Here is a 21,406-nt window from a genome sequence, read left to right as displayed (position 1 = left end):
CAACTAAGTGATTGCGGATTTTGTCATTAGATGATATTGACAAAACCCGCAATCAATTAGTTGCCAACCCAATACCAGAACCTTCAATTTTGCGCGCTTCTGAAACGCTTTTGGGACTTCAGTTTTGTAAGAAACTTTTCATACAATGAAGTATTCGTCATATTGTGTTGGCAACTAAGTGATTGCGGGTTTTGTCAATACCACCTAATGACAAAATCCGCAATCACTTAATTGCCATTCCAATAGATTGTTCGAAAGGTTTCTTTCGTTTTATAAGGAAATATAGACGCGCAAGATTTTGGGTTTTGTATTGTTTTATCGAATGACGTATGATCCATTTTGTCGCAGAAGAACAAGCTAATATATTATCAAAAATGATCGTGTTTCTCTCTTCTGTTCAGTTTCAGCTTCTGTTTCAGCTTTGAAAATAACATAATTTCTGACGTATCGGTACAATCCTTTTTTCGTATTTATCAGTACACTGTAATTATTACATTCCTTTGCCGTCTTTCTTTTTCTTCTTTTTGCTCACTGGTTCAACGAAGGTAGTTGACGCATTCATCGAAAAGATTCGAAAAGTCGCTGAGAAAGTTCGTTCCGATTTACATTTCGATTCGATATACGTTTATTGAATTATATAGATGTGATTTCGTTGCACAACCTTTCTGCTCCTTTCGCGCGACTTGAATATTCCATCTTTTCAGAATTTCTCAGGTTTCTCGGCGAGAAATGCTTCGATATAATTTCTTATGTCGTCAAAATTCTTGAAAAATCGGAAGGAACTTTCCGAGCAGCGTTCAACAAGCGTAACATTTTCTTCAAAATCAATTACCATATTTAAAGATACGCTTGAAAAGAATTTCCTCGATGCAGAGCTACTAAGCAAAATTTATTATTTTATTAAATTCCTTCAAAATCCCAATGGTTTCCAATTATTCAAGCATGCAACGTAAAAACACATTCGTAACATTTTGTTTATAGCATTCATTGCTTTTTCCTACTGTTCTATTCAACGGTAGTTAACTGTTGACAATTGTGGATCTTTGAAGCCGAAATAATGTTATAGGAACGCTATATTGATACCGAGGATTAATATTAAAATAGCAATATATTTATTTCATGGACGATTTCTTCTATATTCATCGATACACACTTGCACGCGTCTCAGCACTTCTATACCCGACTGTTAACCGACTGACTGTTTACATTCATCTGTTTTCGAGACGCCGCGCACACACATACGTCCACACACTGATGTTTACATACAAGTATCTCTACTACGCGTTTAACCCAGTCCAACACAGAAAATTACACATATCTCAACATTAACATCTTTCATAGGACACCGTACGAGGTACGTAAGACGCGAATTTGCGTCTCCAGTCCGCAAAGTGTTAACGATACAACAACGAGGAAAGAACGAAAGAATTGCAGATAAAAAATTCTACCAAATGTCCAAATTGGACAAATCGTGAATGTGAAATTTTAAATAAAAAAAAAGAAAAAAGAGAATTTCCACGCGTTTCATCGAAACAGAAAATAACCAAAAAATCTAACGTACTAAAATCCTTTCCTACGACGAAATCGTGTTGCAGCGATCCCGGCCGTGCAATCTTCGTCCCCTTCAAGAAAGTGATCCTGGCCTGGTGCACTACTTGACCCGAACCGCCGACCAGCCTCACGACTCCCCGAATTTTGCTGTCTCAGTACACCATGTGAATGGAAGAAGAAACCGACGAAACACGTACGTACGCGCGATCTCTGATGGTTTCAACAAGTACGTGACGCTCCTTTCCGTCGTGATCGTCCACGAAGCTTCACTTAACGTACAAAAGCGGACAAGGGTAAGTTCACGTGAGAAGGAGACGCTTCGAAAGCTTCGCGAAGGGCGGTCGATACGGCCGACGTACGTCGCAAACTCCAAACAACGATCGAAATTCGAATCGTGTATTTCGTCGATTTTAAGTTGATTCGTGCGAAATTCCATCCGAATTCCTTCTTTTCTCCGATCGTGCGAAGTACGTTCGATCGCATCGGCGAACGGACCTGGTTCCCTCGCCGGTACCTTAAGACGGAGAAAGGCGTTTCCATCGATGATCGATGGTCGTTCGCGTTGGCGTAACCACGAAGACACGAGACGAGTTTGCGTTCTTTGAAATTCGAAAACGAAGAGTCGATGGGAACGACAGATGAAATAATAATAAACGACGAATGCCAGCGTGCAACGATCTTCATCGACGCGTGTACTTAGGAGATGTTCTAGATATCTCGTTGTCGATCTCTGCGAACGATTTCCGCCTGAAAATCGGTGAATCAGTATTATAATTGTCGCGCGGGCCTGTATGTTACAAACCTTGTGTATCGTCGAACAGACGCGCAAGAAGATAATCGCATCGATGGATCTCTCGCGATACTTCGCATCGATCGATCCGTTCGTCAACGATTCGAACTGATAGCAAAGGGAGCGATAGAGCGAGAGGAACAAGTTCTTAAGAGAATATTTAGATTTAGCAAGATTCGTCGTAATACTAATCTCTCGTCGTCGTAATCGCAATGAAGGACTCGTTATTGTCATTTACGATCCTGTTTACCTGTTTCGCTTTATCGTTTTTTCTTCTTCTTGAACGAATGCACGTACACTTTGCAGCGTATGCGATACGTTGGAAAGGAAAGAGAGGAAAAACGCGTATCCAAAGGAGAACACGTAGCACGAGTACGCTAGACAAATACGAGACTATTTTTATAATACTCTTTGAGATCGTAAGATTTTAATTGAAGAAAAGAAATTTGTCGGAAGCGTTTTTTAATTGTAGTTGTAGACTCGTCGTTAATACCACATCGATAAAGGGAATACGTTTCTTTTAGGCTCGAACGAAACGACAGAAACGGTATATAGGAAAATAAAGGAGAATATTTCATAATTGATCGTTAGTTTCTTAAATTTAGGTTCGCGATGTTTAACGGTCAACGAAAATAAGTAAATAAGCGGATAATTAAGGAGATATTTTGACCGGGATAATCGATGAAATTGTTTTCTACGGGAAAACTGGAAACGTTGTGAACTCGGACCGTTCGATACGCGGCAGTCTACTTTCTGCATTCGATCGATATCGCGTAAATGATTCTTCAAGTCGTGTCGACTGCTTTTGCATCAATTTTCTGATAATTTTACGGATAAACGCGAGATCGTGTTCGTACCTTTATCAATGTATTTTTGCTTAATCTTTTGCTCGAAATTTAGAGCAGAAACTCGATTGTCTCTTAGACGATTAAAATTAGAGGAAAGCTCGTAAAAGTTCGTCCAAGGCAGAACGAATTGCTGGAATTTTTCTTAGAAGGACGATCAAGCAATTACGAAGGATTCTCGCGAGAAAGTTCGATACAACAGATTCTTCTACATTTTATATACACGTTACGTTCGATACTTAACGTTTACAGAGTTTCCCGTAACAGGCGAGAAGAAGGTGACGTGTGTCTGAGAAAAGAAATCGAAAGGCTCGGAATTCTTCTTTCTAATAACACGAGTTTGATAAATAAACGGTCGAATCGATCGTTATTTATATATAAAGTATAAGAAACACATACACGCGCACAGAAATCTATCATAAACAATATCATCGTGCAAAAGAAGACATACGTTCGAAGTTGAAGTTTTCACTGTATGCTGACAACATTTTCCCTCGTCCTCTGCAACTACCAAAAAAGAAAAAAAAGGAAAAGAAAAGACGAATCTCCAGTTCCATCCTCGTCGTCTACCTTCGTTTCGCGAATACCACGAAATTCCTAGAATATCCATGGAATCAGTCCCAGCGTGTTACTATTTCACGTTCGTCGTGCCGAATCAATTCCCAGCAAAATTTCCTACGTTTCTGTTTGAAGAACTGAACGATCCTGGAAAAACGATACTCGTTAAATTCCACGTTGTCCGTGCAATTTCGACATTTCATTCTGTGCATTTTTCCTCTCTCGTCGATCTCGCAGTTCCATTTCCACGCTCTTGGCTCCGTTTCGAAATTTCACTCCTCTGGCGTTCTCCGTTCGATTTTCCAAGCAGAATTGACCCGTTGCCTTCTCTCGACCAACGCAACGCCCGTTACGGGAAACTCTGCGCGTAGTACACCGTTGAACGCGCGTTACCGAAGTGACAATATCGATTCCTCGCTGCGACTCGGCCCCATGCAAAGTGATAACGCGTCGACGACCATGTTAACGAAAACTATGGGCGAATCGACGTGTTCGCCGACGACTGACGGCGCAAAAGGATTCACGCGCGTCTCTATCACGCGTGGATCGCAGCATCCAGCGTCGCAGATGTTCGCGTGATCATGCGAAACACTGTGCGTATTCTACGCCATCGCGTGTGTGTATACTCGTTCGAAGAAATATAGTGCGTTGGAAATTAATGGTCGAAACGTGTTTTGAGTATCTGGGCGAATTTCGCGCGATTATCGTTCTTCGAAGAATGTACATACGTAGAATATGTATATACAGGGTGGTTGGTAAATTCACCCTCATCATTGATCTCATTGTTGTATATCATTGTAAGCGGATTATAGAGATATGTGTGTATATACAGGGTGGTTGGTAACTGGTGGTACAAGCGGAAAGGGGGTGATTCTACGCGAAAAAAGAAGTCGAAAATATAGAATAAGAATTTTTCGTTCGAGGCTTTGTTTTCGAGAAAATCGACTTTGAATTTTCGCTCGGTACGTCTCGTTATAACGGATCTCACCGTAGATCGTTGTCTCGATTGACGTTATTTTTTAATTTTTAAAATTTTTAAATTTGAATTCTATATTTTCGACTTCTTTTTTCACGTAGAACCACCCCCTTTCCGCTTGTACCAACAGTTACCAACCACCCTGTATATTGCAATTGTATCTCGCAGATTGTTACATCTTGCGATTAGACCAAGCGCCCTGCGCACAGTTTGTCGTTAGAAGTCTGAGCGAGAAGATAATAAGAGAAGAGGGGAACAGAAGTTGTTGAGAATTGAACGTGAAAATCGAGTATGCACGCATGCTCTCGCGCGGTTTTATTAAGTATAGAAATATCGTTGTACGATTCGTGTTGTTGCTCGTGTTTACCGTATGTTGTACAAAGTGGTCTATGTAATTGGAACGAGCGAGAAAGTGCTTCTTTCCTGGTCGTAGTTGCAACGATATTTTATGATCGTACGTCGTTCTCGCATAGAAGCGGTACGTAGTTTCCGTTTGCAAGGGGACAATCGTCTCGTTATTTCATATCGGCGAATATGCTGATAGACGAGCGATCGATTTCACGACCACGCTTTAAATAGCGATGTTTGTCGAAGAACCGCTTGCCGAAACCGGAAAGCAACGGCTCGTTCCAGTTTCACGGACCGCTCGGTATAACGAAGAATAATTAGCGAAATAAGCGTGTCCTCGCTTAAGGACTATTTCCTGTTAGCCCTCGACTGGCACCTTTGAGTCGTGATTAACAGCAACGGTTTCCATTAACAAGGAAAATTAAAAAGGAATCAAGAAACAACAACAAGAGGAAAAAAATCGAGTGATCTTGCCAAAGTAAACGACTCAACGATACCAGGATCGAGAATCAATATGCAAAAATTGTTGGAAATCAATTTTTATTCCAACGTAATGGTGCTCCGTTACGCTCTTATGAACGTACTGCGAAAAATGTTCAACATCGACGTCCTCGAAAAGGAAGCATCCTCGCAAGGACGTGGCGTGACGTACAATATTTTCGACCTACGTTCTCGCGCGCGATCATCATCCCCTTTCGGTTCGTCGACTTTCCACGAACCTCGACTTACGTTCGGTCGCCGAGAAGTTGAAGCTTCTAATCGTGGAATAGCGTCTACACGCTGACGTATGTCGATGTATCAGGTACGCCGTCGTTCGAGGGCTTCGAATCCACGGCTGCGCTATATTTCTTCAAACTGGAGTACGTCTGTACGTGCGCGCGTAATACGCTGGAAAGTGAGGAGGAGCAAGAGCGCGTAACAGACAGAACGAGGAGGCGACAGCCGTTCGCGTCGTTGTTCGCGCCGTTGTTCGACGACGATGTAAAGAGGACGTTGTGAAGAAACGTAAGAAGAGGATAAAAGAGGAAAGACAGAGAGGCTATACACGTGTACATTATCGTCCGGCGGAGTTTTCAAGTATTTAAGAGGCTATAGGACACTCTGTACAATCCGAGCTGTGTATATCTTAATCGCTGTGCATCCGTGGAGAAACATAATATTTAAACGCGTGTCTGTATTCCTGTATCTGTATATCCGTGCAACATGTAAACGGCATGACAAACAGTCGCAGTACCGTTTTAACGATTTTAAGCGAAATACTACGCAAGTATAAGCTGACGCTAACTAACGGAGTTCTAGTTGTTAGACTTTTAATCGAGCGTCTTCGTTCGAAGGACTGTCTCGAGATATCCTTTTCAAACGCGTCCAGTTGATCCATCGACAGGCCGAACGTTTTGCGTTAACGGGACCTTTCATTCTGCTATCTGTTTCTACCATTTGTCTATTTATTATCAAATTTCGTCTTTGGACATTGGACGAAGGGCAATTACGATTTTACCAAGTTCCACCTTTAATTCGTTCTCCTGATTGACTTCCCACGCGTTGTCAATTGTCCTGGTCGTTGATGGATTAACGACGCGTCCAACACTCGTCGATGTTACGGATATCGTCCTTCTCGCGCTCCGTGCGAACAGATTCGTCTGGCCATCGACGATGAATCCGCGAATCGCGTTCTGATCGAACGATAGAGGCAAGTCGATCGCGAGAGCAACTTTGTACGGCGACTGGCGAAGATCGAGCTCGACGTAGGATCTTATTTCGTTAAATGTGGATCAATCGGGTCGTTGCTTATGCCAAATAATTTTTCTTACGAAACGTATCGACGGATGTGTCGTTGCAAAACTCGCCGAGTATTACAACCACGATACAAGGGGTATCTTCGAGTTTCGAATCCGATTTCGGTGACAGATGGAAACGTAGCGGTGTGAATCTCGTTTAGCCTTCGTTGTTTGTCTTGTTCTTCGACTCGAAGACCGGAAAAAGACCGGTGAAAAGTTATTTTTATATCCTGACGGTATTCATCGTCGGCATTGCAGACTCGTTGCATATTCATCGAATCTGCGTGGTATACTGCTCGCCCGTGAGACTGTTCGCAGTTGCCTGTCATAATTTCAGATAATAACAGTAGTAGAATCAAGGACAAACATCGGCCGTAATCCGCCATTAGCGTCTCGATAGCCAGCGAACGCAAGTTACTCAACTGGAATTGCATTTTACCGTGAAAGAGGAAAAGAGGCGCCGCACTTACCGCGAGGAATCGTCGCAGTACGTGAGACTCGCTGGCTCAATGGGAAAAATCATCGATATTGAAGGTTGTTTCTTACGCACAGTGTCTAGTACCTGCATCTTCATTTTCTATTAAATCCCGAGATCTGGATAATTTTATAACGTTAAAATATTTTGAATATCGAAAAATCTTCGCAAAAAAGAAAAATAGAATTTTTCGAAAGTTTCTCGCAGTATTCGATCGATTTGTTCTCTGTTTACTCGAAGAAAGATAGAAGCGATCTACGTCGTTCGAACGTCTGAAAATCTTCGTCCTACGATATTCGATCTCGTTTCTTAATGCACGCCACAGTTTTTCCTTTCTTTTTTGAGTCGCGAACACGTGGAACGATTTATTTCGAAGTTTTGGATCTCGGCACGTACGCGTATCGTTTACCCTGCGTTAAGTCGAGCCGTAGGAATCGATGTTCGCGGTTTACGAGGCTAGCAAGCGTTTAGACTTTAGAAACGTAACGACCGATGACGATTTTCTATCGTTTTCCATTCTCATTTAACGCCATCGACGACTTTAACGCAGCAATCCTTAAAAACGACAAGCCGAATCGATTTCACGCTTTTAGCTGATCACAAACGAACGGTTGTACCTGCATCGCGTTGCTCGTACGTACGAATGTTGTTTTTTATTTGCATGTATTTTACGATCAATTCTCATTGAAGATTATAAGTAAATTACTCTGACGTGGTACTATAGCGTGAATAATAAGCGATTATCGTTTAAATCCAAAGGGTAACGTCTTTTTGGCCTGCGGATCTGATCCATCGTGTCGAGTAATTGAACAACTAATGGCTTTTAGTGGTTGTTGACTCTTATGTTATATCTATTACTAAATTTCGATATTTCTTCTTTAAATGTAGGTATCTTAAGGTCGCGATGTATTGTTTCGTTGGTAACATACCAAGGTGCATCTGTTAAGAATCTGCAGAGGATAGTTCTTATCAGATATCACGAAATACAGTCCACTGTTTGCGAGCAATTTATAGAAAGGTATTAATTCGACACAAAGCACAAGTCCAGGTATAATTACTTTTACGAAATAAATACGCGCTATCTCAAGAAACTCCGTATATACGTCTGATGCGTGTGTATGCTTATGCTGCGATCGCTGAACTTCCTCGCTCGTCATTTCGTTCGTTTATTTATACTGGTCGGAGGACAGTCGGAAAATTTGAACTCGACTGCGTTTGACAAGGCGAAATTTGGGACAGGGAAACTTTCTGTTACGCCTGCATCTCTGAATTCTACTATATTAAAACGATGTTATTTATTCACACGTATTCTCGTTTGTTCGCTTGTTTCCAGAGAATCGGAACACGAATCATTTGTCGTTTCGTGTTCGCGTTGCGTGTTCCTCTGGCCTTCTTATTATCCCAATTATTCGTTTCAAGGATGTAAGAAAGAATAGCTGTAAAACAAACCGTATTTAAATAACGTATGACTAACAATTGTTGAATTAGCGTTCGCTTGCGTCTGGTTCGAACCAGATTCGCTGGAATTATGGTCGATCAAATTTTCCCAACGCGTTTAGGTGCCAACAGTAGTCAAAGGGTTAAAGAGTCGAGCTTTGTTCGGTCGAACGTTATTCGTCGTTCGTAATTAACACCGTGAACGTGACTCGATGTAACGAGGCAAAGGGCCAGAAAGTAATTAAGAAAAGTATACTCACAGTTCCTCTCCGCGTCTAATTTTACAAATTAACTTTGGAAGCGATAGATTCTCGCCATAGGTTTTCTTCAATTTTTCTCATCGACAGACGCGTCGCGCTTCGTCGCAATTTCTACGCATCGCTCGATTTTTAACGGGACGAGGAAAAAGAACGACGAAGAGTCGACACGTGTAAACGTTGGCTAAAACGACCGCGATAACGCGAAGCTTTATCGCTGGTATTATTGCGGTATATTATCAACGGGGCAAAAAGCCGTGCAATTAATTCCGCTCAATCTTTGCTTCGCAACACCTGCCACGAGCCGCACGGTTTCAACGTCCGGCAACAATTTCGTGGATACAAAATCTGTCTCGCGTGACTGCAGGTAAATTTAGTTATGTTACGCGAGACGATACTATCTGACTGTACGTAATATCTTTTGTTGGAAAGAAGAATGGAAAAGTTTGGGAAACCTACGCTTTTTCCTTTTTCTTCCTCTTATCCATCCCCGCGTCGGTCTTCGAGACGATTAAAGCGGTACGATGTTAAACGCAAACGGAAACTTGCTCTTTATTCCGAAAGTTACATAATTGAATTCCTTTGGCTTGAAAATTTCACAAGTTACCTTGCGCCAATGCAATTGAATTTTACTTTCGAGAAGCTACACGCGCACGAATTCCGATGGGATTTTTCAATTTTGAAACTTGCTCGCATTTAGAAACCGGACGACAAATTCGCGGCTTCCTCGTTGGAAAATCTACACTGGCCGTTGAATTTAAGTTGCGATGCAAACTCGCATCTAATCTCAAAAAGTCGTCCAACGGATATCCTTCTCTTTCCACTTTTTTCTTTGATAAAAATCCGCTTAACGGGTCTAGCAATCTTCCTAGAATTTTTCTAAGCGAAGTTGTAAAATACCTGTGAACCGAAAAATCATTGGAAATCGCCTAGATTGCCTTGTTGCTCGTTAACGCTTGCTGGGACCATGGAATCGAGAAACAGCCTTCTTCGGCTATCGATTCTCCTTGGAATCGGTTTCGTCTTTAACGTGTCAATTCTCACGACGTCGGTTCGAATTAGATCCGTCAATAACGCGGCATTGTATCATGGGTGATAAACGACGGTAGAATTGATTAAAACGTTCGACCTCGTTTCGCTCTTCGGATTATCCTTGCTCGAGTCGTATTTTCCTATGGTTGAAAAATTTCCCAAGGTAAAACGAGCGAACGAGTCGTCGTCGTTAGAGTACGCGTCGCTTCGTACGCTAATTTTACGCGCAAATATTTCCTACGCACGTTGAAAGTCGTTTCAAACTCGCAGTGAGATCGAAGCGCGAAAGTCGTTAAAACTGAATACGAAACAAACGTTAAAAATGAATACGAACGACGGTAAGAAATGTTCGATGATTTTGAATTTCCGGTCGAAAGACGGAGAATTTTCTGGCTCGGTCAACGCGTTAAATCGGACTCGCACGACACACCTAATATGCTTATGCGCAGCGCTGCGAGACGAACACGTGCATCGGTGCCGTATTTAATCCCATTTAAGTACAACAGTAACGCGTTCGACCGCCTGCACTTAAGCTTGTTATTATACATTCGATGCAACGTTACGTTCGCGATCGTGCTCGAGATACTTTTCTATTCTGGTGCTCCGAGACGCGCGGTTCTGCTGCGAGAGCGCGTCTGTCGATACGACGATGCGAGGAACATAAACGTTTTCGTAGCTTTGTTCTCTTTCGTCGTAGAGAATACAGGCGATGACACAACTGACTGTGGGAAATTTCAAGACGCAGCTGTCGTATAGATTACGCCGATGATCGGGTTCGTTAACGCTTCGTCGTAGTTTCGCGTCAAACTTTCCATAGAAACGAAAAGAGAAAAAGAGAAAACGAAAATGAGGAAAGTTACGAAAGGACCCGGTGTCTGGTAATTAGCGATATTCGGTAACAAACGTCTATTTAGGTGGCATTTCTTCAATTTTTAATTCCAAATGTTGCTGGATCGAATCGGTAGCTACTTCGGCTTGTTAGACTCTGTTCTCGGACGCTAAGCTTGAAGATCGTTCGCGAATTGATCGTTCCTGGAAAATACACAGAGTTTCGATGTTTCGAATGCTACTTTCCTATGGAAAGCCAAGGCAGATTCGTTTTCCCAAGAGACAATTTTACGCAGTGGGTTACTTGGTGCGCGAGATTTCGGTGTTCTACGACGCTTTCCTGTGCAAGGCCAAAGTATTTGATCTTCTGAAACACGATTATACGTAGAAATCGTACGAATAGTTGTTTCCTTGGAATATAAGATTCCGGAGAAAGACTTTTCCTGCAACGTCGAAGCTTCTCGTCCTTCTCGGTTTCGTTGGACGATATCTTTCAACTTAAAACAAATATCACCGACGTACGTGTAAGCGTCAGTCGTCGGGTGTTTTCGCGATCGATATCGTTAGCACTTTCGCAGCTACGCGTTTCTTCTGCTGTCCAGCTACTTCGCTTCATCCCCTTTACGTTAGAAACGACGAGCGCGCAGATTTTCGCTTCTCCGCTTGAAACACGAGGCAAACGCCGTTTATTCTCCTTAATCGGGCAAATTCGGACACGATCACGCTTGTACGTGGCTTGGCGTTCGATTCCGCGATCATCTTGTTACGCCTCACGCTCCACGATGACGAATTTCTACAGCCTATCGACCCCTCGTCGTGTTTATGACATTGACGCGACCGGGATGATTCGAGGTCATCGACGAAAATCAATTCGCCGATCTCTCGATACCACGCCCTTGCGCTTTCCTCTCGGCGAATTCAAGCGGATGGACCGGTCGTTGAAACGCGTCGCGTGACGTAGGAGACACGAGAAATCACGAAACCGACGATCTTGTGACAACGATCGCATCTCAATCTACAGCAGAGATAAGACATCGACCCCCGAGCTTCCGACTCTTTCGCGCACGTCGCCACCCTATCACCGAGCCTATGACACGCCTTAATCTCGTCACAGATAAAACATCGACCCCTGACCTTTGAACTCTTGTGCACGTCAAAAGGTACACCGAGCCCCTCAACATCCCCAAAGCGAAACGCACATAAGCCGAGACACGAGCCAGCTCGAGCAGTTCTTGTTCGGTCTTTCTGTGATTCAGTATCGTTCTACCTCTGTGAAATCGTTCTAATCATTGTATTTTTTTCGATAGAAAAAAGTTCATAGTTGGGTTACGGTTCAACCTTCTTTTCTCTTACGATCGAAGTCTCAAGTTCACGTGGCAATCTCCTCGCGTCGCAGTTCGAACGTTTCACGAATAAGGCGAAGAAATCGAACTTTGCATACGATAATAGAATTTATCATGCGAATCCAACAGAGTGACGGTTCAAAGTGTGGCAACAGAATGATCGAAAATGTTACAAGAGACTGGGGCGAGCGCTTATTTTGCAGGGTTTTTATACCGAGCTTTTAGTCCCTCTGGAGGAGTCGTCGTGTGACGTGTCTCAGAGGCGCCTATTGCGTTAGTATTTGGTTATTGTTTCGATGGCTGTGGTGTGCAGGATGTCCAGCTTATCCTGTTACAGTTTCTGAGCGGGTGACCTTCTTGAGCGTGTGACAACGGCAAGGCGCGGAACACGTTGTTTTCCTCCTACTTGTGTTTGTACTTTTCTGCAACGCGCTTGAAAACGCGTTGTTTTCGTTACGCTCGGCGAGCCGTCGATAAGTGGAAACGCGTTCGAAACGGATGAGGAGGCGTTTCGTGGCGAACAGAAGCGTTTTGCGAGCCGCGATACGTTTATGTAACGCCTCTGACGAGCCTACGCGCCAGGCGGATAATTTTTTCGCGCGAAATCGTTCGATCGAACGCCGAGAGAACGTCGCGACGCGGAAACGTAATTAACGCTTCGATGATCGCTGCCATAATCGTGTTTGGACAGGAGTCGCAGCATAGAACAAGACGCATAAAAAAAATTTCCCGATGGAACGACCATCGAGATGAACATTTTCTTCCGTGCTCGTCGGTTAGCCATCGAAGCTTCGAATTTTGATCGATACCGCCGCTCAACCTCGTGTTGTCTTTCTTGACGTAGCTACGTCACCAGGTCAGCAGTTGTCGAGTCGCTGTTGTTTCGTAGAAAACAATCAGGGAGCAAGAGCGAGCTTTGCAAACCTTCTTTGTCCAAAATTTAGCATGGAAAGTCGCTGTTGACGTCGATACGTATCCGCTGTATATTTTGTTAAATAATTGAAAAACGTCTCGTTCAGGGTGATCCATAGTGTTTGGATTACAGGAAACTGTACCAACTTGAGTATAAAACGATCGCGAATGGAAAAGGCGACGCGACGTCTTTTCTCGTAGATGGGATGGCGGATTGCAGCGAGGTATCTGATGATACGGAATCGTCGAGAGCGTTAAACGATCGTTAAATTAATAAATTGCTCGAGCGAATAAAAATGTTGCCGCGTTCGCACAAAATTCAACTGTATCGATTAAGTGGTAAGGTCTGAACGGAAATATACGCAGCGAAAGGGAGGAGAAGCTAGCGGAATTTGCGGAGAGCAACGTTAATCGCTATTAATTACGATAATTGCGTTTGCTTTTTAAGTATTTCGATGTAACGTTGGATAGAGACGGCGAATAGAGATGGAAATGACGCGCTCGGATTCGATCAAGCATTTATTATCCTCTTCACGCTGTTGCGCCAAGGATCATCCTATCTCTTCTTCCTACGAAAACAATTCATCTCCAAGCGAATTATATCGCCTCGTAGAACACAGTCCTTTCTGACGTTTATCGTAGAAGGAAGATCTCAACGAACAATTACAGCGAACATTTATAACGCAAAACGTGTTTCAAGAGGAACAGTAACGATCGACCTTCTTCTTCTTTTTCTTCTTCCTATTCAGAGAAACTTTCGCCTGTTCCTCTTCGCCTAACGCGTAATTCCGCTGCGAAATTTCGTTCGTCCCGATGTTACAATTGCAATTAGAAGCTACGGAACTTAATTTATCGATGGTTCGTAACTTGTAATCGAATGGCGAGAACGCAAGATGTACTTGCTCCGCGCTGCGGATAAAAGGAAGAGGAGCGACGCGATCGCCAGATCGACGAAAAGTCGTTGATTCCTTGCGAAACGTAGCCGATTAACGTCGCGTGTTGGATCTTCGCTAGATCCATTGAAATTTCAACGAGCGTGAAAAGAACGAGGGAATACGAACGAGATGGCGAAGGGAAGAGCGTGACGAGGATAATAACGAGCGGATTCGATCGATCCTATCGTTTCTTAGCCGTTTGCAGACGCCAGATGGCCGCGATATAATATATACATACATATATAGATATATAGGTACTTAAGAAGAATCGTGATTCGTGAAATTCGCCGGCTCGTTAAATTGAATTCCGCCTGGGAATAGGAATGATGCTCGCCTCGACGAGATTGTTATCGTTGTACCTAAAAAAGAGAGAGAGAGAGAGAGAGTGAGAGTGAGAGTGAGAGTGAGAGAGAGAGAGAGAAGAAACTATAGATATTAACATGACAGAAGAGATACAAAGGACACGCACCGTCGTTCTCTCGCTATTTATCGTATTGTAACGATGGGTGTGATCATATGCCGGAAAATAAAACTATTATTACTCTAAATGGACATCGTCCGATGTTTCACGGTGGTGTACGAGAATTTCTGGTCGGATATCGTTCTTTCGTGATTTCTCCCCCGGAGGATCGAGGTAGATCTTCACAGGGACACCGAGGACAACGAACGACCTTTATCGTCCTTTATCGTCGTTAATTCTCTGAAAGTAATTAGCGGCTGTAGAGGAGAGAAAGTTTAAAGAGCAATGGATGGCACGTTGACGAAGGCGACCGTGGTTTTAAGAGATCACCGAACTCGACGAAAGATCGCAGGTAAACTTTATCCGACTAGAAGCTTTCGCTCGCCACCATGCATATGTATTGAGTGTACTTTTGCCCTTCCTCTTACATTTATACAGCACGCGTCGGGATAAATACCGCGGGTAAATTTCACGAGTGAAGATAGATGGAACTTCGTCGTCGAGAAGAACGAGTTTCAGCCGCAAGCTTTTATTTTAACAGCGATCGTAAACAGTTCGAAGCTTATCGCACATCGGAGCACGCGATGTTTCCAAGTATTGTCCGTGAACGGGTCTCTTAGGAATATTCGATGAAGAGATCGTCGAATCTCGGTTAACCAAGCTGCTTCATATTTTATTCAAACAGCTTCGACTCGCTATGGAAAAATTATACGAATAACGATTGGTCTCGTTACGCGGCAATCGACTCTTTAACATCCGTCAAATGGAAAAGGAAAAAAGGTCGGGAGGTTCGTATCGAAGAGACAGGACAGTTTCGCGAGTTTCGCAAACAATTCACTTTATACATCGACGAAACGAGCGTAGCTTAAAAAGCTTGCAAAACGTATCGATCGATCCGCGTACATACGTTTTCGCGTGGTCGCTGCACCAAATTGCTTAACAAGCTAACTTAGCCAACTCGAGGAGTAATTTAATTTTCAAAATACATCGATCAAGGAGCGCACGCTTCGCGCTTTGAACGTCCGTGTTTCTTCGAAACTGTTCGACAACGTTGACCCTTCGAAGGCGTAGCGAAACGACCTAATTCGAAATGAACGATCCTCCAGATTTCCTGCGTTCCTGACATCGGATCACGAACCACGCTTGCTTTGTTATATTTGCTTGCCTTCTGGCGGCAGATTTAGGTCGCGGCGACCAATTTTTCATGTTACGTGCGCGTTTCTCGCACAGTACGTCTCGTTAGAGGATCAACCTGCTAACCAACTTGATGGTCGCCAGTCTTACAACGACAATCTTCGCCAAGAGATATTCTAACGTCCGCTGATCCGATCAGAACGCGAAAGAACAATCGATACCATCTCCGGGTCATCTGCTTCTCCGATGTTCTCCTTCGTCTTCGACGTAACAGATTCGTCGCTCGTGGAACGCTCGTAGGCAGGATCCGTGGAAACGCGTCTCGATCGTTCAGGCTCTAGGTGATTAATGATGCGCTGGATAATCGGCGTACCAGCTGAAGGCTCCGTTCGAGCCTGTTTGTCCACCGAAATCCACGTAATCCAGGATGCGGGCGTTGGACCTCTCGGAGCGCACACTCATCGGCTCTTCCTGAGAGACACTAGGAACTGCTACTGGAAGGTAAGCTTCTGTCTGCCTGGTGATCCTGGCTGTGGCTGGGGGCACCGGGCTCAGCTCGATCACGTCGAACCCGTCCACGGGAATGGCGATGTAACGGCGACCGGCCAAAGCACCGTAGACACCGCACAAAAGAAGCAACGTTACCCCCTGAAATAGTAAAATGGTACAAACGCATTGGAATTAGAATAAATAAATAAATAAATCCGTATTAAATTCCCTTCTCGTCGAGATCGTCGAGCGTACGATCTTTCTGCGCTTGTACGTTGCATCGTGGCTACCTGCGCCGAGTACGATCGCCAAGCGGCAAGAAATTCTGCTACCCTTTAGGAAAAATCTAACGATCGTTTTCTCAAAGATTTCTCGCATGATAAGAGCGCGGTGAGGCGTATAACGTTCGTGATTATTCGATGCTTCCTCGTCGATCGCCGCTGAAGCAGCGTACAATTCTCAACGAGGCGTCGATCATATTTTATCGTACGATATTTTAAATGGAATTTGATCCAGCGATTAACTTTGATATCCAGACATTGTCCTTTACGTTTAAGCGTTAGATTCAACTAGAATCGAACATACTATAAACACTTACAATCCCAGTTACAGTACCACGCCGAAATAATTTACTTATAATTCTCGATGAGAATTGTTTGTAAAAGTTGTACCAAATTAAAAAAAAAAAAACCTTAATATTCCCTTTCGTACTGTAAACAGATTGCCTAAGAAATATCGCGTGAATCGTAAACAATTTTGCGAGAAAGTCTAAGTGTGGACGGGCCAAAAGGGTCTGGCAACTTCAATAGGCCGAGCGAAAAGACCTACGTGACTATGGCTGTGGACGATTGTGGAACACGTACGTGGTGGGGCTGTGAGAAAAGACAAAGGGATGCTTAAGGGAGAAAGACGAATTAACAGGCAGTCGTGAGTCGAGAAGTCAGTGTTGTCAGCATCGTCGAGAAGGATGGTCCGCGCGAAGAGACAGCGTTGGAACCGTTGCAACGAGAGGAGTGAGCGACGAAGTGATTGCGTGCATGTAGACTGATACTTGATTTTGTGTTGGCCACGTGTTACGACGTCGCATTGTACTCTTATTCGCGTAGTTTCGTGAAATTTTTGCCAGTATACGCGTTTCTCTCGGTTTGCCACGCGATGCGCCAACGTGGGAGCGCGTGTTTTAAGATATCCAACTATTTTCCAACTGCGGTGTTATTATCGATAACGGAAGGTACGTATAGCGATCGTACAAAATAGAAGATTAAACGGCAGAGAGAAATGGATCAGGGAAATTAGGTGCGCGTGTACGATTCTGCCTTTTGAAATCTACCGCAGCGATTATTTCTTAACGTGCAAGCTTCGCAAGTTGTAACAAGTAATGGGCGATTGAAAAATTGGATAATTTTCATTTTCGTCATACCGACGTATTTTCGTACGATCGATCGTTATAACACCAAACGCATCGTCGATGAAATCTCATAAATCCATCCATCCACCGTTTAGAAGCAGAGTTATCTCTCTTTAGTCCACGTAGTCTTACGAGCGAATCTCGTAAACGATCGCATTTTTCGTATCTCGCTTGAACTTTAATATCTCGCGATTAAGTAGAAACAACGTTTGAAAGATGGAAATCGAGTAATTTCGTTTTAATAGAATTTCCACCAGCCACGCCTACGTCTTCGATTTATAATTATTAGTTTTGCGTTGGTCGGTGGCCTCTAATTTTCATTAAACCGCGTCAAGCGATGTGCTATTGGCCGTGTATTTGCCGCTACGTTGATTCGCAAAGTATATCGGCCAGTCCTTTAAAGCTTAAAATAATCTCGCACCGAGCGTTCCTGGGGATACCTTCAATCTAAGAACGTTTAACTTTTAAATCCTTGTCTTTGGAACGATAGCAAACATCGCGAGGGACGGTAGAGACGATCGATCGACCTTCGTACGTTCAGCAATATATTTAATGCGTTCGATGTAAAAGCGAATTCTATCGAAAATTGCAGGGAAAAATCGGAAAGAATTCTTTTCTACGTCCGATGCTTCGAATCCTACGATTCTCTCTCTTTCGTAACGCTCGCAACAGAAATTATTACTCGATCGAGTTAAAAGTTGAGAGCGTAGCGCGCTCGGAACGATCCTCTTCGACAATTTCGTTTCTTCTTCTCGCATTGGACGACGCAAATTTCACTTTTTTCAAGCGTAACGATTTCGTCTCCAACCTGGAGAAATAGGTAAAAGGAAGTCAAGGTAACGAAAATGCAATTACCGAGAGCTATCCTTCGGTAAACTTGGCGGGAAGATTCCAATTAACGTTATCGTTATTTATTCGCGGTATATTCTAATGAAAATTTACAGGAAACGTCAGCCGATTGGCGACGATATCGAACGAGAGATAATAAGTTTGAATTATCGTAATTAACGCGGTAAATTATATTGTTTTAAACGATAATAAAAGCTGCTACGGGGAACGCGCTGTGTTGAAAGGTTGAATTACGCGCCATAAAGCAACGAATTACGATCGATATCTCTAAATACGAGAAAATCGCAGATCGATCGATCGAAGAGTTCGGTTTCCAAGTAGTTTGCGCGATATATCCAACACCGATCGCGATAATCGATCGAATACGTTCTACCGGTTATTAGTTATCTCGTAATTGATCAATTAGCTGGTATATTTGTAATTTAAGATCACTACATCATCGATGTATCATCGAATAATTTCATCCGGTGATTAGCAATTGAGCTAATGGGACCAATTAGAGCCGCTGTCTTACCATTGCTATAACGCGTCCTACCATCGTACGAAGTTAGAGAAACAACGATGCGAAAACAAATAATTTCTATTCGTCGTAGAGGAGATATTTTCATTGGAATTTGTTACACGTTTTACCTAATTAGAAATTTACGGTTTAAAAATTGATCGAACGTATAAGAAACAATTATTACATCGGAATGGCGATGATTTCATATATCGATAATTTCGATAGTTTCGAATCGATAATTTATCGTTGATCACGTTTGATTCGCTGGAATTCACACTCTACGCTCCCGTTAATATACCGAATGATTATTGATACTTACATGCGATAATGTACGCAGATATATATTATTTACGAGCTGATCTAATATCTTGCGACGTATTATCAAGAAACGACGCGTTGAATTTCGAATACCGCGACCGAAAACAGTTCCTTGGAAATTGGAAAATAACGCGATTTAAAAATCGAAGAGCAATCCATCGAAAGGCCAAGAGACGATTAACTTTGAACGATTAGCGATAGAAACGGAAAGAGATAATAGAAATTTACCAAATGATTCATCGTTGGATTTACTGGTCGTGGCGGCTCCGGTTTCGATATTCGTCGCACTGATCACGGAAGATCGGATTAGCCACGTTTTATACAGTTTCGCTCGGCCGCAGCTTTCTCGTTTTTCCCGATCACCGACCACCGACCGGCTTCCAGGCGACAGCAATTACTCGCGGCACTTCTTTACCAGTTATTTACCGTACTCCAGCCCAACTATCGCGTTCCCGACCAACGTAACGCGAAAATTGACTGCCGACTATTTTTAACCTCTTCGCCATTTTTCTTCCTTTCGCCGTTCGTTTAGGAAGTCGTGAATCGAGTTCCATTAGAAATCAAATTCAACGAGTTTAATCGTTTCGCTGGAACCGCAGGCTAGCATTATTCGGTATCGCTTACGGCGTTCAAGCAGTAATTAGCCACGACGAACGATTACATCGGAACGGTTGAACGATAGATCGTAACATCGACGTATCGATTGCTCTTTCGATCCCTAGAGAAACCAGTCGCGGGGCATGATCGATTTATCGAAGTAACGCCGCGTAATTACGAATTTCTACGTTTCGTCTCTTTTTGGCAAACGAAAGAGATTCGTAGGGGAGTTTTAAGATACCTAAAATTAAAAATCGTAGATCGGAATTTTGTCGTCTTTTGTTCGAGCTTGAGATATTTCACAAGGTTACACTTGGATGGGAACGATCGGCAAAATTAACTTTCATTTGCTTGATAAATCGTCTCGGCGTTTAGCTCCTCGACGTTGAGTCTCTATGACGCAAATAAAATTTAAGATTTCACAGAGTTCCAGTAAAATAAAACGACGAGATAAATTGATTTAGAAATTAGCAAACTATCGGAGCGACAATAGTTTGTAAAATCGAGCTCGAGGTTTATCCGCTGATTTAAGCTCCGTCATCGTCTAAAAACGAGCTCGTTCGCGGCTATCGATCGTAAAAATCGTTGGAATCTCTGAGCGAATCGGATTTCTAGCCGAACAACTGTACTCAAACTCCGTAAAAGTAGACGCGGTTTGATAGTCTGTGTCGGATGAGTAAGTTCTCTACTCACTGTTCCACTGCAGCAACTTCCGATATCGTCCTTTCCTCTTCCTTTTTCTCCTTCTGTTGCTGGTGCCGGCGTTGCTGCTCGCCGAGGACTTTGTCTCCTCTTTTTCGCGGTCGTCCGCTCGGTTCCCACTTTTATCCGCAGACAAGAAGCTCCGGAAACTCGCCGGTCTTGCATCACGACGCCGTAATCCGAGAAAGCAGCGACGAGATGGATAAAGTGAAAGGAAACGACGATTTAGGGTTCCGTTAAAGGACACCGAACGATTGAACAGAATTCGTAGAACGATCGTTTCATTCCTTGTCTACTCGTCTACAATCTCAAACTTAATTTCCATAAATTCCGACGTCGTTCCGCGATTAGACGGCTGAGGGAGGCGAGAAAGGTTCGGGGGTTCCGTTAAAGGGCTAAGGAACGAACGAGATAATTTTTAGAGAGCGAAGATTTTATTTGTCCAATGATATTTTGTTGTTTGCTTACTTGAGTACAATTTCAAATATTTCGATCAATTTCGTAAGCTGACGTTGTTTCGTGATTTATGCTCGATCATCGAGCAAAAATCGGGCAACTTTCGTGGAGTTTTCAGATTTACTGACATCGTTGAATCGCAGTACGTGTCTACCGGAAGGGTTCGAGACAACGAATCGGTTCTTTCTTTTTTTTTTTCTTCGTTCTTTTTCTCGGGGTTTTCTTAAATAAGTCTTTGGGGAAGAAACAGGTAAATCTAGGATGTAACGATGGGCTTAATATAATAGGTACAATGGAATCGGTCATTTACTTCAATAGGTAACGGATCGTATCGTTATGAATCACTATCATTTTGGTGGGTAATAAATCGCGTAGACTATAATTGCGTATTTGTATACAATCGTGGATTTACCTTTGCGCTGGAAG

At 43.1% G+C, this 21,406-nt stretch overlaps 2 protein-coding genes across 14 annotated transcripts in view; one reads left to right on the top strand and one right to left on the bottom strand.

The window, feature by feature from the left end:
* The window catches only part of LOC100742775, a 24,071-nt gene extending 20,559 nt beyond the window's left edge, over positions 1-3,512 (top strand). For all 12 annotated transcript variants that reach the window (XM_024365269.2, XM_033318980.1, XM_012381446.3 and 9 more), the window contains one exon: positions 1,596-3,512. In XM_024365269.2, the coding sequence (XP_024221037.1) occupies positions 1,596-1,659 (64 nt within the window). In that variant the 3' untranslated portion in view covers positions 1,660-3,512. The remainder of the gene's footprint in view (positions 1-1,595) is intronic.
* A 9,027-nt stretch (positions 3,513-12,539) lies between these two features.
* Positions 12,540-21,392, bottom strand: LOC100742656. Of its 2 annotated transcripts, none has more exons than XM_024365296.2 (2): positions 20,516-21,392; positions 12,540-16,307 (listed from the first exon to the last, which is right to left on the bottom strand). In XM_024365296.2, exons 1-2 carry the CDS (start codon positions 20,687-20,689, stop codon positions 16,005-16,007), a joined length of 477 nt encoding a protein of 158 aa, XP_024221064.1. In that variant the 5' UTR covers positions 20,690-21,392; the 3' UTR covers positions 12,540-16,004. The 2 variants fall into 2 exon arrangements, with proteins under 2 accessions (XP_024221064.1, XP_003486832.1); XM_003486784.4 differs by lacking the exon at positions 20,516-21,392 and adding an exon at positions 19,454-19,931.
* Between the last annotated feature and the right edge of the window lie 14 nt (positions 21,393-21,406).

This window comes from Bombus impatiens, unplaced genomic scaffold (assembly GCF_000188095.3).
Source record: "Bombus impatiens unplaced genomic scaffold, BIMP_2.2 scf_0133, whole genome shotgun sequence".
NCBI classification, from domain to species: domain Eukaryota; kingdom Metazoa; phylum Arthropoda; class Insecta; order Hymenoptera; family Apidae; genus Bombus; species Bombus impatiens.
This window is presented reverse-complemented; position numbering and strand designations above follow the sequence as displayed.

Bases quoted from the DNA above. Each gene is read 5' to 3' on its own strand.
- LOC100742656 (XM_024365296.2), bottom strand. From the start codon at position 20,689: ATGCAAGACCGGCGAGTTTCCGGAGCTTCTTGTCTGCGGATAAAAGTG. The intron at 16,308-20,515 runs GTGAGTAGAGAA...TTACTATTTCAG, and splicing joins GAAGTTGCTGCAGTGGAACA to GGGGTAACGTTGCTTCTTTT.